At 37.4% G+C, this 14967-nt stretch overlaps 1 protein-coding gene across 1 annotated transcript; it reads left to right on the top strand.

The window, feature by feature from the left end:
* The first annotated feature begins 8351 nt into the window (after nt 1-8351).
* On the top strand, nt 8352-14491 carry LOC131298966 (mannose-6-phosphate isomerase 1-like). Its single transcript, XM_058324476.1, has 5 exons — nt 8352-9085; nt 10794-10961; nt 11978-12190; nt 12887-13153; nt 13991-14491. The coding sequence occupies exons 1-5, from the start codon at nt 8729-8731 to the stop codon at nt 14294-14296; spliced, it is 1311 nt and encodes a 436-aa protein (XP_058180459.1). The 5' UTR covers nt 8352-8728; the 3' UTR covers nt 14297-14491.
* Nucleotides 14492-14967: the final 476 nt, after the last annotated feature.

The raw sequence follows: 14967 nt of genomic DNA, 5'->3' as shown, positions 1-14967 counted from the left end.
TTCTTTTCAACCTCCAAGTGTGTAGGACAATGTCATGTGTCTTTTCAACCTCCAAATAAATAGAGATACACCAAATGTCCTGCACATGTTATTAAAATACAAATACCAATACTAATAATAATAAAATAGGTTGCATTCCCATAACTGCTACCTTTCGGTCAATCATCGACGGGCGGTAAATATATGGTCCAAACAATGCCCCCCTTATTCATTTGGGTGAAGTGCTAACGTAACCCAAGTGAATAATTTAACTAGTTTTAAATCACCCCTCTGTCGGTATCGACGGGTGATAATTCTTTACGGTGTAAATATTTATGCCCCCAACTCTCAAAGAGTTTTAGATAAATTTTACACCAACATATGCACGGCAACTTACTTAACTAATCAGTTATCATCGCAAATTATTTCGATAGTTTTTATGGCCTATAAACATGACTAAATTTGTAATCAAAGGCCAATATTTGCCAGCAAAGCCTCATCCATTATCGACACAAGCACAAGTGCAGAATCGACGGGAACTTGGCTTATTATGGACAGAAACATCCCAATATCGACGAGAACCATTGACCTTATTAGTTTCCATCGAAAACCACACAAATGGCTCTGGAAATCCAATAAGGACACTTGGCAAATACAAAAATCTTTAACCGTTGAGCAAATGAACAGTTTCACCAGCATTTCTTGGCAAATACACCAACACTTCACTCGACTGGATTTGACCAAAAAATTCCATATTGAACAAACGGTTGTTCATAAATCACGGCCATAATTGGCTTGAACTCATACTCCATGGGCAAGTTTTCACTATTCTTGACCCATAAAGATAGAGTAGAGGGATCATTTTCTATTTCGACCAGTCATGGTCTAAAATGAAAAACTCTAGTCGAATCATTTTTACGATTCAACTCCATTCAAGTTTCAATGCGAAAGCCACTTTCTTTACATAATTTGGCTTTCAAAGATGAGTTTGCCCCCATGCAAACTTGAAATCATAAGAAGCCAATTTATGATTTTGGGATCATTGGAGATGTTATTTGTTCACTCTTGACTGGTTGCCCCTTCTTACCAAACATCTTCATGGGCAGAATGTTTTACTGATCATAATGCTTTCTTTCTTTTTTTGTAAAACAAAATTGATCAAAATTGGTTAACCCCAGATTGTTCCAAAAATTCGGCCAATAAATGATCACCCTCTTTTGAACAATTTAATTGATCAAGCCTTCAATGCAGGGCTTATAAACACAACATTGCCATTTTAGAAACTAGACACCTGTGAAAAGGAAACGAGGCCACAAACTAATGGCACTGATCAATCGATGCATGGCAATAAAATTCTTAAAAGATTTCGGCATAAAAATTCTTATAAAATTGGGGCCTTCCATAAATTGGACCAAGTGTTGGCCAATTTTGTTTCTTCATAAACTGATGGCCGACACTCATAGGATGCTGACATCCATGCATACAGAATACAGTTTGTTAGACTTTTGTCTAACGAAAGACAAAGCCATTACAAATGGCCATGTTTCGCCGGAAATTAGTTTCCTCTGTTATCATAAATGAAGCCTTGAAAGGCACCAAGATATATGGATCTCTCTATCTAGGAATTGGCCAACAAATGGCCGGTTTTCTTTTAGCAAATTGTTCAAACCTTAAAGGCTTTCATTTTCACATTTGATTTTTTGCCATTAGTGATGGTGCGGACAAAACTGTGGTATTTGCCCAAAAATTGTAGAAAATCAATGAACATTATCTACATCTCTTAACCAAAACTTGGCATATTTCAACCAAAATCAATACAGAAGGCTTCTGAAAAATCCATACCTCTTACGAATATTGTTGATCAACAATTGAACAAATAATTCTAGGGTCCTTGCGGTTGACGTGTAGTGTGCCATGGGAGGCACATATTGACTTTGATTAGTACCAAATCCAGGCGGTACTTTGAAACCAATGGGAATGTTTTCATTTTGGCCATTACCACATTGACCTCCAATTCCATTTGGAGTCATCCTGTCATTAGGAATTTCTCCTTGTCTTGGTGTAATCAACCTTAGAAATAGAGTCAAAATTTCTTGGGCAAAGTTATCTTGTGGATTTGCCGAAATGTGAGCCAAAACCTGAACGAATTGTTTGATTAGGCGTGCCATTACTTCCAAATTAGTAAGAGCCCTCCTTCTAGCGCCAAAATTGTTACCTAATTTTCTGATTTCTATCCAATCGACGGGAAATCAACGGAGAAATGATATCGTGACTTGCTGAAATGTGGGTGTGAAAAGTGGAGTTTGGTTCCTTGCCGTATTTCGAGACTTCTTTGAAACAAACAATGAAGTGGATGGATTGTGGAAGAAGACTAACAAAATAGGCTTTATTAATCTCCGAAGTAGAAGAACAATCGATTAAGATAATCGAGTAAACAATTGCAAGTTAAAACTACTCTTAGAAAAAAAAAAAGATAAAGGCCTGTTGGCGTTGTTTGTGTGTCCTTACAATGAGGCCTAAAAAGGCTATTTATAGGAAAATAAATATGCACAGGAAATAACTTCTCAACTTCTTCAATACTCTTCATTCCCCTTTGCTTCCACTTGTTCAAATAACTTCCCACTTACATCAAAGTGTGTAGGAACATGCCAAGTGTTCTTTTTAACCTGCAAGTGTGTAAGACAATGCCATGTGTCTTTTCAACCTCCAAGTAAATAGAGATACGCCAAATGTCCTGCACATGTTATTAAAATACAAATACCAATACCAATACCAATACTAATAATAATAAAATAGGTTGCATTCCCATAATTGCTACCTTTCGGTCGATCATCGACGGGCGGTGTCGAATTGCAAGTTACAGGAAAATATGTCTATTCCTGATAATGCATTTCCCTCAGCTCTGTACAACCAAAAGCACGTAATTGTAGGTACATGGCTTGTACCTCTGAGGAAACTTCCTCACATACCAAACCTATATCGCAATCACAATGCTAGAATGCAGCAGCGAGAAAACATTATATTCTTGGATATGTTCGTGAAGGAACGAACACTCGAGACTATAGGAGACTATTTAGCATCGAATGATGACAAGTCACAAGATTCTCTTGCACGTTTGCTGAATTAGTAAATGCCCTTGCTCACCATGTGCAGAAGAAGTATACCATTCATTCAATGACAGCCTCAACGCTTGCATCCTACATTGAACCTTTTCAAATATTTACCTTTCAAAACAAAGCCAGAAGCAAAGTGTACATGTTCTTTCTGTGTTGAGAGGCTTGCTTGCGTTCTACATGGAAAATTTTCAACTATTTGCCTTCAAAACAAAGCCGGAAGCCAAACAAAGGGCGAAAAGTTTATCTGTGCGTTTTTTCCAGTGTTGAGAGGCTTGCTTGAACCTCTAAAACCGAAATTCCCGTTTCTGGGCCTGAAATTTTGAAGCTACTTTAAAAGTGTCATCATAGTGATGTCCAAGTGTATATTAAGATGTTCACCGTCTTGCTCGAAAGTGTTTTCTCTCCAAAACTCTATAACATTAATCCTACTTAAACCTGTTTTCTGTTTCAATAGATGCCAAATTCACAAATATACAGAAAACTTCTGGTTTTCAATAAAAATTACAGCACCATTCTGGTATTTTCACTAGCAGTTTGCTTAGCAGCTAGCAAACATATAGCAGTTTGCAAACTTTGGCATCAGATGTAATCCTGACTATTCTGATTATGAAATTCTAACATGAATAAGCAACAAGTACCCATTGCTAACTTTTATGGGGGTTCATTAGAATGGAATACATAGTCGCCATTAGCAATTAGTAATTACACAAAAAAATTGTTTTTGAAAAGTCACGTGTCTGGGCCAATTTACGCGCACCTCAACTAATTCTAGGGGCCTAATCCCAAGGACCACTTATAGTGAGCCAAATAAAGCCGGAGCAAAATTCTGTATGGACTGGCCCCAAATGAGTTGATAACACTTGAATGGTTTCAACTCTAAGACCTTAATAGGGGGAACAGACCCTAAGTCTCATTGTCTCAGGCCTCGACCACCTAGCCAACCGCTTGGGGTTTGTAACTACACAAAATTCAGAACAAAGTTTGATAGATATTGAATATGAAACTACTACTCTTTTCGTCCATGTTTGTTAGTCCTTTTTGAGAGTCCGTGTCATTTTCAATTGTTTATATATTTTAATATGGACTCCAAAAAATATGCAATATGGATCTTGTTTGATAGATTTCAATTAGTTTTATTATTCTATGTTTTCAAAATTATAAAAAATATTATAAATTGAAAGATAAAATGATTTGAAAATGGCATGAATTTCCAAAATGGACCAACAAATGTGTACGGAGGGAGTATAAAATTATGAAATGAGTTGGTTACTTGCGTAATTCTCAACATGACTCAACCATGACATTCGCGTCCTTATTCCACTAGCATCAGACCCGTGCACGGTATTGTAAAATAGAAAGATTAATGAAGAGTTACATAAACCAAGGGGTTGCCGTAGTGGTTAATTGATTTGTCTCAGCAGAGCTTACCACTCTAAGGTCGCTTGGCCGATTCCTCTCAACAACCATCTGTCTTTAGGGCCACCTCAACTGACGCAAACGCATGGAAAGGAACTGTGGGAAGGCCTATAGAGATTAATCTGGTTCATCGGAACACTTATAAGATGCAAAAGGTGACTCGGACGCATATGCAAGAGCTAAGTGAACCTAGTATTAGAGCGATAATATAAAACTTTTGGGAAATCAAAAAAGTTATCCATACGATAATACAATTATACACGTATTTGAGAGGATAAGATTCTTATAAGTGTATGGGCCCAATTTCAGATTTTATAATTTTATGGGATAATTTTGACCGATTGGTACACCATAAAATTTACTACTTCCGTACTAAAATGTTTGTCCGATCTAAAAATGAGGACTTGAAAATAATCAAGCCTTTTATAGAAATTAAAAGAATTTATTGATATTTGATAAGGTGTTAAATATATATATTTTTTTAATTTCTTGAAAATTTCTATTCCTTCCGTCTTGATTTGTTTGTCCAATCTCAGGTTTCCAACTTATTAAGAAAACCAAATCTAATCCTTTGATTTGAAAATTTACATAATCTGAGCCATTGATTTTGAAATTAGACAATCAATTTGGGACATATAAGGAGACAAATAAATCGGGACGGATAGACTACTATTTTTAGGTTCTCGTTTTGAGGACCAAAGAAAATCTTGAGATGAGAGAGTACCTCTTCCGAATTCTCAAAATAAGTACTTATTTGGGAATAAGTACTTATTTTTTGAATTAAATGTGATGTGTTGTGAGTGAGTGATTTGTCTCGTAAAACAGAAATAAATACTTATTTTTTACGAAGAGAATCTGGAAAGGGGCTTAGGCTAAAATTAGCCAATAACCATCCATATCTCCACGTGTTAAAATCTTACGTATATATCTAGTAGAAGTCCGGATGGAAGAAGAGGATAAGGAGAGAGAGAGAGACTTCAACTTTATTTTACTAAGAAACTTCTATAAACCCACAAATCATGGGATGAATTTACCAATAAAATTGGATTGAATGTTTTTAAAACTTCAAGTTATATGTTGTTCTTGAAATACTATATGAACCCACAAATCATGGAATGAATTAACCAGTAAAATTGGATTGGATGTTTTTAAAACTCAAAGTTACAAGTTAAACAAATTAGCCAATACGGAATTATTTAGATGATGACGACTGAAATTTTCCTGGATTTTTCCTTAGATTGCAGAGTCTTTGCCGCCAAAAGCGGCATTGCTCTTACCTCTCCGTGTGAAAATTGCTTGTGCATATTCCATATGGGGTGGTTGTGGTTGATTCCGGTTTCCCTTCTCTTACGTGTAGCTTCTTTGGAAATCAGAAAAAAAAATTTAGACGTTCTGTATAGGGATTTTGACACATAAATTGCTTAATTTTTGAAATGTCAAAAAAATTAGATTGTTCCCAAGCTTTATCATGAGAATTTAGTTCTAGAGCTCAATGGAGCAAGCAATGCCATATTGCCTTGAGCTTTTCAAATCCAGTTTTAACTTTTTCATGTAAACTTATGTATAGAGGGAAGTTTCCTCAAATTCAGTCAGAAGAAAAGGGTTACCATTTGTACAAGTGGTAGGTCCGGTCGTCTTGGCCTCATACGTGCGAGATTTGTTCTTTTCTAAGGTTTCAAGTTCGAGTCTCGTTATTGCTTGAAACTTTTGGGTCATTTTACCCCACGTGTAATTGTATGAAAAGGCTGCGAGAGGAACTGTAGAAATTAGTCCGATATGCAGGCAAGCTGACCTAAAATACTTTGCATTATCCAAAAACAAATATTTGTACAAGTTGAAAAGCCCATATTCCAGCCTGTTGCTGGTTTTTTTTTTTTTTGTTGGTACTTCGAAATATTATGTTGCTGATTCTAAACAATTTCTCAGCTTGCGTTGGTTCCAAACTTTCCAGCACCTGCTCAGAAGCTTCCCCAAATCACATAATACAAGAGACCCTGGCCTATCGATCAACTATCGATCTATTTTGGTGTCTAGCAAATATGAAATTTAATGGGAAAAAATATTTGTTTTGCAAAACTTTTATTAGTGAAAGCAAACAAGGTCATCCCATACCACATTGCCCCCAACTCTCCAACGAAGGACTTCGGGCCTTCGTTCGGGTCGGTGCTGTGCACCTCAACTTGGATCTTATCTCGACAACTAACGATCAAAAGCCGTTTATTGTCGAGATGAAATTCGAACCGTCAGATGCACGATCCGACAGTTCGGAAGTACGTAGCATGGTGCTACGCACACCACTACATAACACCATCTCCCAATTCTCTAACAAATGAGGTCAAAAGTGGAGATGTAAAATCTTTTCGAAGGCTTAAGTGACAATTTAATACGGTAGAATTTGACATCTCTAGAACAGCCACTCCAACCAATGTGCAAAATTTTCCTAAGTTTTGAACAATACCCGAGATTTAGAAATTTGCTCATTTTTGAGATCTCAGTTTCCAATCTTGCTATCAACTCCTTCGAGGTCGGGTTGGAAAAACACAATTGTTTTTTAATTCACCGAACAAACAGGGCGTAGATGGGTTGCGTGTAGGTGGAGGACGGTTATCTGAAAAAGGGTTTTTTCTGAATAGCTCCTTTTTAAGGTAAGATCTCATCGCCCTAATCAGAGGATTAAAGTAAGATCTCCCAGTCTAATGGGCCACTTTAAAGTCAGTCAAACAATTAACAATTCTTAAATCAAAAGGAAGGAAAAGAAGGCGTTAATGGGACGTGTATCTGAAAATTCCATTCTTATCGCATAAGAGATCGAGATAGATCTCATGCACATGCGAGACCTTGCAGTTGACGACGTCGATTTGGCAAACGCGCAAAGGTAGGTTATGCGGTTATGCCTACCCACCACCGTTCTGTGGGCCCCCACTTGCGGTTATGCTCCGATCCAGTCCCTCCCCCTTCCGGTTCGGGTTATGTGAGTTGATCTCGCCCATAAAGAAGATCGAAATCGTTCATTTCATAAAACTCGCTAAGGACTCTAGTTATGGAAAAATATTAATCCCTCTGTTCCTAATTAAGGCTCCGTTTCGAACTTAAGGAAATGAAATAAAATGAAATGAAAAGAAAGGAAAAAAAAAAAAATTCCTCCTATTGTTTGATTGGAAGAAAAAGAGAGAAAAAAATAGCAATTTTTAGTTATGTGAATCGTAAATTTCCTCTTCCATTTTCCTCCCATTTTATTTTATTTTCCTTTTATCTCATTTTTCTTGAGTTCCAAACAGAGCATAAATGTCCGGCCCGTAAAACTTAGGCGTTTAAATAAATGCGTTCTATTCGTTCAAAAAATTGGAAAAAAATTGCATGTTTTTAAAGACCTAAGTTTTCGGCCTAGACATTTATTTAGGAACGGAAGAAGTATGTTCATTAAATTTAGTCAATGTCATATCAGAGTACATTTATTTTGAAATAAGAAATAGTTTCTTCCCAGCCTAAATGTTTTTACTACTACTAATTGTTTTTTTGGAAAGACTTTTCGTGGAAAAAATAAGAATTTTTTTAAAATATGAACTATTGATTGCTGAGTTTAACAGATGAGGTGAGACTATAGTAACTTTCAAATAAACATGTAACAACTCAGGCCAGCTAAACCTTGACGTAAAAACACGTTATAAATGTGCAATTTTTTTTTTATCATAATGTGCATTTATATGTTTATATCGAAATAAATGTGTTTTGATAAGGGATTGATCGGATGAATATCATTGTCGTAAGCTTTTGATAGACCAAAAAGAAAAAAAACGGACGGGACTGGAGAATGGACAATAGGGAGGCTGAACTGGGACCTTAACCGGGCCCACCTGTGCTCGACGACGATCCCCACCGCACCGCAATCTCTCTCTCTCTCTCTCTCTCTCTCTAAAAATTTCATAAAGACAGTTGCAGAAGTGGCAGCCGGGGCGTGATAATGCCGCTACATCGAATCCCCCAAGAAACCCCTTCGTCATCAATACTACTTTCCCACTGACAAGTCTCCCAAATCTGACGACAACTCCATACGTACATTTCCCAGAAATTCTTCTCTCTCTCTCTCTCTCTCTCTCTCTCTCTCTCTCTCCACACATTGGTGGCCTATAAGACTGACTTACATTGGAGTTCTTTCAGAATGGACACGGACTCCTCCGGTGTAAAGTATTCAAATTTCTCTCTCTAGGGTTCAATTAATGGAGAGCAATGGCTCCGCGAGTCGTCGGAGGGTTCGAAAACTGAGATGCTCGGTGATGAACTACGATTGGGGTCGGATAGGGATCGAATCGGGAGTGGCGAGGCTCTTCTCGCTGAATTCAAGGGTGGACATTGAGGGTGGAAAGCCTTATGCCGAGTTCTGGATGGGGACTCACGAGTCTGGGCCATCGTTTGTGGTTGAGAAGAGCGAGAATAATGGAGTTGTGATTGGTGAGGAGGAGGAGGAGATTACAGCAGGGGGTTTGAGTTTGAAGTCGTGGATTGCGAAAAACCCTAGTGTACTTGGGGATAAAGTTGTTGAAAAGTGGGGTGCTAATCTTCCTTTCTTATTCAAGGTATGGCTCTTGTTTTTTCCTTTTCCTACTGTTGGTTTGATTGACAGAAGCTTCCTTGATTCATTTGAGGCTTCAAAATATCTCCCCAGAGTTTTCAATAAATTATCTCTTTATATCTCTCTGCTCATTATTCAAACGGTCTTGTTATTATCAGTCCAATGAGCTGACGATAAATACACTATAAGACAAGAAAAATACGTATTTCTGTGTGCTTTTTATACCATTTAATACACATTCACACACTCACTATTATCAGCCCACTGGACTGATTTTAGAATTTTTCATTTTCAAAATCAAGACGAACAAAACGAACAGGGTCTTCATTCTTCTCCTTCCTAACTTTTTTATTTTTTCATTTTGTATACTTTGTTCTTCTGAATTTTTATTAGATTCTCGTCATATCTTTTAAAATAATGATGGGAAATTACTGAATTTTTATTAGATTGTGTCATGTCTTCTAAAATTATGATAGGTGGGTTAAAAAGTAGAAAAATATGAAAGAAAAACAAAAAGTTCACGAAAGGCGAAACAACTCTACTCTTTTTTTGAAGTGCCTTCTTATGCTAATTATACGAATTATTTTCAACATCGGTCCATATTTTTTTACGTTTGTAATTTCTCTAGTTGAAAAAAAAATACTAACTAATCTTAAAAATTACGATGAAAAGCTAAACAGATGAAAAGCTAAACAGATGAAAAGTTAAACAAAAAGTTGCAAAAGTAGAAAGATACCCAAAAAGTACCGAAAAAGTTAAGAAGAATGGAGCTAACTTACAATAATGTTCACAGCATGAGATTTACGGTTTGCTCTCTCCTATTATCTCTGAAACTACCAGATGCTATCAACTCTTAGGCTTCATGCATTTGATTTAAGAAATTTAGGAGAAAATTGAAAAGTAGTAGTCTAATTATGTAGAATCTAGTGTTTCTTTGTGGGACAAGTTTTGAGGGAAGCTAATCCTACTGGGAGAGTTTGAGGCGTGGGTCCTACAATTTTTCCACTAATGAACTCATTAAAGATGTAGGAAAGTATAACATTCCCTTTAGGAGTGTTAAAGTTGAACATTTCCTTACTGTTCTTTCCTTTCCCGACTGAATGGAGCCTTATGGGGCCAGTCCATACAGCTTTTGGTCTGGCTTTAATTGGGCCCTGCTAGTGGACAATGGAATTGGTCCTAAGATTAGTCGAGGTGTACATAAGATGGCCTGGACACATGAGTTACCAAAAACAGAAACTGTTACTAAAATAGTGAGGGAAATTGGAAATGAGTAATATCGCATCTCAAAGTATTGTGTATTCACGTTTGATGGTACTAACTACACAATCTAACCACACTATATAGTGAATATGTGATCACTCTACCATATGTTGCATTCAACCAGAGGAAATGGCCTTTCATGTGTGTGATTTGTAATTTATAATTTTACAGGACAAATAATTTCATCGGACAAAGAGTGAGGTGATTAGTACTACCTTCATAGGATTGGTTGTACGATGGACATGAAGATGTAATTCTCCATTAGTTGTTGCATTCAACAGCAGAAATTATTTTAATTTGTAACACTCTGTGTCTAGTCCAACCAAGGAAATCATTCTACTATGAATTTTGTTTTGCTTTTGTTGGGAACTTCATCATTTGTAAATCAAGTTTTGTTGGTGATCATCTTGCTAGATTGAACAGAGGTTTGATTATTTGGTTTGTGCTAGGTACTTTCAGTTGCAAAGGCATTGTCGATACAGGCCCACCCTGACAAAGAACTTGCCGGGACTCTGCATAAGCTGCGGCCTGATGTCTTCAAGGATAATAACCACAAGCCTGAGATGGCTTTGGCACTAACAGATTTCGAGGCCCTTTGTGGATTTATCAGTCTTGAGGTAACATTCTTATCTGCTTCCATGGATTACTTAATTATAACTTATTTGCTCGAGATTGATGTGTGTATTGAAGTAGAATTTTGGATCTTGTAACTGATTGATGAATCCAGATTATTGGTTAAGGAAAATTCAAACCATTTGTTGAGCGCTTTATGATTGAGTTCCGAGAAATCTGAAATACATTCTTCACAAGTTGTTGGCTTTAATAATATGAGATCCAGTGAACTGTTGGATAGATGTAATGTCAAGGTGGATGCTAGACATCATTCTGACTCGACTTATATTTGAATGGATGGGAGTCGAGGAACTAAAAATTCTTCACGTTGAATCCTTGATTTTTTGTATTTCTACTTCTATGCTGTTACATGGACTTGAATATGCAAATCTGAATTTGTTACTTTCTTGGGTCTCAGATTCAGATCAGCCTAGACTTACAGTCACTAGTGCGGATTATCATGGTGAACATTTTTTGTCATCATTGATGTAGAAACTGAGATTTTTGTGTGCAATTGCTTGTTAGAAATGACAACCTGTTGCACGTTTTAGTTATCCTTGTAATGACTTAATCAACAAAGTCCAGTGGTGGCATATAAAACCAGACTTATGTTTTTTCGTTTTGTAGACTCTCCTCTTTGAAAACTGTCTGATAACATACTTTTCAGGCACATCTCGCCCCACTTTGTACTCACGGTGGTGATGTGCTGTGCAAACTCAAGCGTGCAGGTGCAGTGGTGGAATATTTGATGCACTTCTGGACTTTGACTGACTGGGTGCTGCTGAAAATATTTCTATTTGGATTGTGGTGTAGGCTGTAGAGGAATGTATCCCTGCTAATTATGTCTTATGTCCTACCTTCTCAAGTGAATAGTAGCTTGATACCATACATGCCATGTAGAAAATATGCAAGACATGTTATGTGCTCTAAACTTCTTGGTGTTTGGGTGTGTCTTTGCAAATTCTGGTGCAACATGGATACCCTGGCATTGCCACACTGAGATTAGTTGTCATTGTTTCAGGAACTTAAGACTGTTGTTCGAAATGTTCCTGAGGTTGCAGAAGTGGTTGGCAACTTGTATGCTAACCAAGTGTTGGATGTCAATAATCAAGATGGGGAGGAGAAAGCAAAAGCAGTTTTGCAGTTGATATTCACCCAGCTCATGTCTGCTAGCAAGGATGTGATTGCCAAAGCATTGTCAAAATTGAAAAGTCGACTCCACACGGCGAGTCAGGTAGATTGGAACCGTCCTTTAATTGTGTTTATACACTGTTGTTGTTTTGTGGGCAAGTTAAATATTTGGAGCACTTATTGTTGTTATCCCTGTGATGATTTGAGTCTTTCCTGTGAAATAAGATCCTTTCGTCATTTGTGTATTCCCCTGCGGCATATAACCAACATTGGTCAAATGGCTCGCTTATATGTGACTAGCTAATAACTTCATTTCCTTTGGCATCGGAGTCCTACTCAGTTTTACTGGTACACCACATGAAGTAACCACTTTCAAGAATTTTGACTGGTTGATCTTGAGCCTTTTTATATGGACTTGGGCCATTGGCTAAATGAAAGGCTTATCTTAGTACATTGAGACCGTGAATCTGTGGAACCCTTTTGTATGAAATCCTGTTGGTCTCAGACATAGAAAAGCCACATCTCTCTCTCTCTCTCTCTCTCTCTCTCTCTCTCTCTCTCTCTCTCTTACAGACGCATACAGAGACTGAATCGCTTTTGAGACTGATGCGAATGGCCGCTTAACATCATTTTTGCTTTCTGTTTTTTACTCTTTGAAAGTACAACACTTTAAGCTCACTTTTGTGGAAAAGGGATGTTTCCAACTCCGTCCTGGCTCTGTGCTTCCCCTATAGCTTCTGTATACCTCTTATACTTATTATATTCTGTATACCAACTTATCTTTTTTACTTTGCATCAGGTAAGACAGTTGACAGATAAGGAACAGCTAGTACTACAGCTAGAAAAACAGTATCCAGCCGATATTGGTGTCCTAGCAGCTTTCCTCTTCAACTACGTGAAGCTTAATCCAGGTGAAGCATTGTATTTAGGGGCAAATGAGCTTCATGCCTACTTACGTGGCGAGTGTATCGAATGCATGGCAACTTCAGACAATGTTGTGCGTGCCGGCCTAACTCCTAAGGACCGGGATGTCCACATTCTTTGTTCTATGCTCACATACAAACAGGTGAGATAAATTTCAAATACTCATTCATCTTTTCTATTCTTTGTTATTTGAAGAAATCCCACAGATTGGTATAGTTCATTAAGCCCTGGAAGAATACTGTACAGAATACCAATATGTTAGAACTAGCTGTCTTGCCGGACTGTGTATGCATGGAAAGCCTTTGTTGTTAATAAATCTGAAAGTGGAGCAAAAAGCTTTAAAAAAATGGACAATCTACGTCTAAGATTGCTACTTGGGTGTTGCTTGTCTGTGTTGTAGTTTGGATTAAGCAACTTAAAAATGGTTGGTGTTGGATTTTGGTAGGACTGCTAATACCTTGTTTACTGAGTTTTCACTTTTGTGTCAAGTATCACGGAGGCTTATGCTAGTACATAATTTTCATACTAGGGAGGGGTCCAGACTCAACATTTGTGGTTAGCATCAAAACTTGAATTTTTATGCTGCACATTCTTATCACATCTTTTGGATTAAGCAATTTCTGGCTCCGCTGCTTCTTCTGGTGATATTAGTTCATGTGTCTTGTACAAACTACAAACACACTGCTACCCTGTTCTCGAAAAGTAAGCAGACTGTAATGGATAGCTATTTGGACAATGGGTCATTATTAGTTGTGTAAGGTCTCAAATAGGCATGGTGCCTTACTCTCCTATGGTGAAGGAAATTTATCTCTTCGCTTCTTCTGTTGCTTTCTTCCATGGACGATGCTTTTTTTTTTCTTTCTTAATTTATGTTTCACTTTCACCAGTCTGAAAGATGGGTGCAAGTCTCAGTTTTTATATTTTTTATTTGATCGGCATGCAAGGGTCTTAGATTCATCTATCTTGGTCTCTGTTGCAGGGTTTTCCTGAAATTCTCCAAGGAGTTGCTTTAAATCCATATACCAGAAGGTACCTCCCTCCTTTTGACGAATTCGAAGTTGATCGCTGCATTCTTCCCCAGGGAGCATCTGCTATTTTTCCAGCAGCCCCCGGTGCCTCTATTTTTGTGGTCATGGAGGGAGAGGGAACAATGCACACGACATCCTATGAAGATTTAATTAGGGAAGGCGATGTTCTCTTTGCACCTGCCGACACCGATGTTAAAGTGACAACCTCATCTGACTTGCATATATATAGAGCTGGAGTGAACAGCAGGTTTTTTTGAAGCCTCTTGAGTTGGTACACAGCACAAAAGCCCTGTACACATTTTTTTGCTGCTATAGATTTGTATTTTATGTAATATTGTTGCTTGCATGTATACGAATGAATAATGATATATAGAAAAAAAAATGTTGTAGAAATAGTGAGATAAGATTTCGGAAAGAAATAAGATTCAGTCAAGTTAGTGAATTACAGCAAATTTTGTTCTGCGTGCATGATATGATTTTCGAGATCAAATACATTCAGCTGTAATTATTTGCACAATAAACCATCATAGTAGTCTGCCTAAAATTCTTGCTAGAGAGTGATCTTTTCCACGTTTTTGTTGTCGTTTCTCCGGCAGAAATATATTGTGACCCTTTGTTGATAAAGGAGATTGGTTCCTAGTTGTAGACAATCTCACTACGCCTAGTTATACAATTGCTAGGTCAACTGTTCCAGGTAAGCTTTGGAACAATGTTTTTCATTGAGACAACCTCCTCTCTACTGGAAATGGACTCTAGTTATTCTATTTTTGGACCATTTCCGAGTTCACTTTGGGAATTAATTTTCAGACTCATTTTTTTATATCCACTCTCTTTTTAGTCCATGGTTTGTTGAGGATCAGCAGGTGGATACACTACTAACCCTCGGTTGAGTTGAAAATCACTCCTTGAATTTAGAGTGCCAAAAGTT

This window comes from Rhododendron vialii, chromosome 8a (assembly GCF_030253575.1).
Source record: "Rhododendron vialii isolate Sample 1 chromosome 8a, ASM3025357v1".
In the NCBI taxonomy this organism is placed as follows: Eukaryota; Viridiplantae; Streptophyta; class Magnoliopsida; order Ericales; family Ericaceae; genus Rhododendron; species Rhododendron vialii.
This window is presented reverse-complemented; position numbering and strand designations above follow the sequence as displayed.